The 3,683-nt window shown below is 41.7% G+C and overlaps 1 protein-coding gene across 1 annotated transcript; it reads left to right on the top strand.

Moving 5' to 3' along the window:
• The first annotated feature begins 250 nt into the window (after positions 1-250).
• Positions 251-3,683, top strand: LOC113704266 (disease resistance protein RPM1-like). The gene is made up of 2 exons (XM_072063749.1): positions 251-362; positions 537-3,683. Exon 2 carries the CDS (start codon positions 612-614, stop codon positions 2,469-2,471), a length of 1,860 nt encoding a protein of 619 aa, XP_071919850.1. The 5' UTR covers positions 251-362; positions 537-611; the 3' UTR covers positions 2,472-3,683.

The raw sequence follows: 3,683 nt of genomic DNA, 5'->3' as shown, positions 1-3,683 counted from the left end.
GTAATCCTTCATTGCAAAGAAATTTGATTCTTTTTAATGTACTCCTTACCATTTTCTGCAATTTCATAGTTCCTAAGGTTTCTTTGATATTCCATCCGTTTGTATTACATACTAATATATTTTGCAACAAATACTAATTTTTATTACAAATACTAATTGGTCAGCAGAAATTAGTTCCAACCGCGTGCACCGTATTGGAAGGAAGGTTATATATGTCAGCACCGTATTCGATGAAAAGACTTTGTAGCAATGATATCAATAACTTTATTCCTTCCCCTTGTAAACTTTATCTTTATCCTTTATCTTTATACTAATTGCACTCGTGTCTTCTTGATAGCTTCCATGATTTTGTATTGTGGCAGGTAAGGCAGCTTTCGTCTTTCACAATCATGTTTCTTGTTTTAGTTTCTTCTAATCGGTTAATTCTTTCTTTTTCTGTTTGTCGCGGATTTTCTTTTCGATAAATACTGCACCATATAGCATCAAAGTTCATCAGCTCATGTATCTATAACCTACTCTCCCTTCTTCCTTTCAAGATATTACAAGTGGACTGTCCTATAAACCAGAAGCCGCCTTCCCTGACATTCTGAAGTTAGAAAGAAAGACTGAAAATGGCAGAAACAGTTCTCTCTTCTGTGCTGGGTCAACTCTCAACTCTTCTGCGCGACGAGGGACGACTATTGGGAGGGCTTCAGCAAGAGGTCCAATTCATCAGGGATGAGTTGGAGCAAATGAGAGCTTTCCTGCGAGAGGCAGAAGCAAAAGAAGAAGATGCTCAACCCACGCTCCAACAATGGATCAAGCAAGTGCGAGATGCTGCTTATGACACTGAGGACATTCTTGATGAATTTGTAGCTCGCTTTGCTCGGCATCCCGCAACAGGATTCTACCGCTCTGTTCGGAGAATTTTCAGCTCCATCAAGAATTTGAGAGCTCGTCATCGCGTTGCTAGCGAAATACAAAGCATCAAGTCCCGAATCAAAAGTATTTCTGAAGCTCATCAAAGATACCAATCCGAATATGGTATCTCTGTCCCAGCGTCCAACTCACTTTCGGCTGTGAACAACACAACCTGGCGCTATAGCAGAGATGATGCGCTGCTTGTGGAAGAAGCTAAATTAGTTGGCATTGACCAGCCCAAGAAACATCTAATTTCTCAGCTCCTCGAAGGGGATGATCACCAACTAAAAGTTGTTTCAGTGGTTGGTATGGGAGGACTTGGCAAAACTACCCTGGTGAAAAGAGTCCATGAGGATCCTGAAGTCAGAAGGCATTTCCCTGTTCGGGCTTGGGTAACTGTCTCTCAAACATGTGACTTTCAGTACCTCCTGAAAGACTTGATTCGGCAGTTGCACAAGGAAGGGAAGAAACCAGTCCCACAATGGATCGAGTCTTTGCATATCACCGAGCTGAAAGAATTTATCAGAGATTTTCTTCAACAAGCTGGAAGGTATGCAATTGTTTTTGATGATGTCTGGGACGTGGAATTTTGGAATACCATCAAATTTGCACTACCCGAGAGTAGCGACGGCGGCAACCGTGTCATGCTAACAACTCGGAAAGTTGATATAGCCTCTGCCTCTTGCATTGAATCTCTGGGTTTTGTCTACAGAATGGACCCACTTTCCTTTGAAGATTCGTGGACCTTGTTTTGTAAGAAGATCTTTAAGGGAAATAGTTGCCCTGGCCATTTGATGGATGTTGCCAAAGGTGTGTTGGATAAATGTGAGGGCTTGCCCCTTGCGATTCTTGCAATCAGTGGTCTTTTGGCTATGAAAGATGTAAACAGAACAGAGGAATGGGAGATAGTTCGAGGCAGTCTTGGGGGTGAATTAGAAGGCACTGGTAAGTTGGACAGAGTTAAAAGGATACTTTTTCTTAGTTATAATGATTTGCCTTGGCATCTAAAGACGTGTCTGTTGTACACAAGTATCTACCCAGAGGATTATCTAATAGGATGCCATAGACTAATTAATTTGTGGATTGCTGAAAGGTTTGTAGAAGGGAGAGAAGGAAGGAGTATTGAAGATGTAGCTTGGGGTTATCTCAGTGAACTCGTTAATAGAAGCCTAATTCAAGTGTCCAAGGTGTTTTATGAAGGAATACCCCAAGAATGTCGAATCCATGATCTATTGCGAGAAATTATCGTTTCCAAATCGAGGGAACAAAACATGGTTACAATTACTACTGGACAACCGATGATGTGGCCGTCCGACAAGGTACGCCGTCTAGTAGTCCATGGTAGTAGCAGTAACAGCACCCAGCACCACCAACAAAGACCAAATTATTGCTTTGACCACCTTCGGTCATTCGTTACAGTTGGATCCGCGGACCCGCTACTATCTAAAACGTTGTTATCTCAAATTTCAAGGAGTAGTAAGCTGTTAAAGGTTTTGGATTTCGGTGGTCAAGAGACACAGGAGGAAATACCAAATGAGATTTTCAAGATGTTTCATCGCATCTGGATCTAGGTGGCACAGGAGTGGAGAGAGTCCCGAAAGCCATTGGAAAGCTTCAACATTTGGAGTATCTGGATTTGGGATACACCAGAGTTAGGGAACTACCTGTGGAAATCCTAAAGCTGCAAAAACTTCGGTTTCTCAAAGTATATCAACAAGTTGATTCTTCAGATGATGATTATGGATCTCACGGATTTAAAGCTCCATCGAATATGGGAGGGCTTCTTGCCCTAGAAGTATTAGACTGCATAGATGCAAGTAGTGGATCCACAATAGTTAAGGAGATAGGAAAGCTGACCCAATTAAGACAGCTATATATTACAAAGTTAAGAAGAGAAGATGGAAAGGAGCTCTGCTCCTCCCTTGCCAACCTCACCAGTCTTCGGGAATTAAGTGTTTATTCAATTGGAAAAGGTGATGATCACGAGATAATCGATCTAAATCATCATCATCCTTCTCTTTGTTCTTCTTCGTTTCTTCAATCTCTTCGTATGCTAATTTTGTGTGGCCGCTTAGAAAGGATGCCACAATGGGTAGCTCATCTTCACGGCTTGGTAAGAATAGATTTGGACTGGAGCAGGTTAAGGGGCGAGGAGGATCCGCTTGAATCCCTCCAACATTTGCCCAATTTGGTTAGTATTAATTTCTGTGGATCTTACCAGGGAGAAGGTTTGTGCTTCAAGGCTGGAGGGTTCCTAATGCTGAAGTGGTTGCACATAAAGAGAATGGAAGGGTTGAGATGGATGAGGGTGGAGGAGGGTGCATTGCCTCGTCTCCAAAAACTATTTCTGCAACAACTTCCATTACTAGAGGAGTTACCATTGGGTATTCAGCACTTGAGCAATCTTCAATGGCTGTCTCTGTATGAGACGAGTTCTCAATTGAGAGAGAAGGTGTTAGAGAATCAGAAGGAGGAAAGTGAGGAGTACAGAAGACTCGCACACATTCCTGAAATTCTCATTGGTTACTATACAGATGATGGGGAATGGAGAGACCGCAGCCTGTGGGCTGAGAAGAAGAAAACTTATCTTTCCTAGCAGTAGCAGCCGCTGTGGCTTCCCTTTCTCTGGTTGTGGAATGTGGACGACATTGCATGTTTTTCTTTTTTTTTTTCTTCTGTATTTTACCTTATTTATTGTATACTACATCGTGTATATTGTGTGATGTTGTTAACGACTTGATGTACTGTATATTACTCTTTTATTTTTATTATTATTTTTTGTT

Source organism: Coffea arabica, chromosome 8c, assembly GCF_036785885.1.
Source record: "Coffea arabica cultivar ET-39 chromosome 8c, Coffea Arabica ET-39 HiFi, whole genome shotgun sequence".
NCBI classification, from domain to species: domain Eukaryota; kingdom Viridiplantae; phylum Streptophyta; class Magnoliopsida; order Gentianales; family Rubiaceae; genus Coffea; species Coffea arabica.
The sequence above is the reverse complement of the archived record's forward strand: the minus strand, read 5'-3'. Positions and strand labels throughout refer to the sequence as shown.

Bases quoted from the DNA above. Each gene is read 5' to 3' on its own strand.
- LOC113704266 (XM_072063749.1), top strand. From the start codon at position 612: ATGGCAGAAACAGTTCTCTCTTCTGTGCTGGGTCAACTCTCAACTCTT.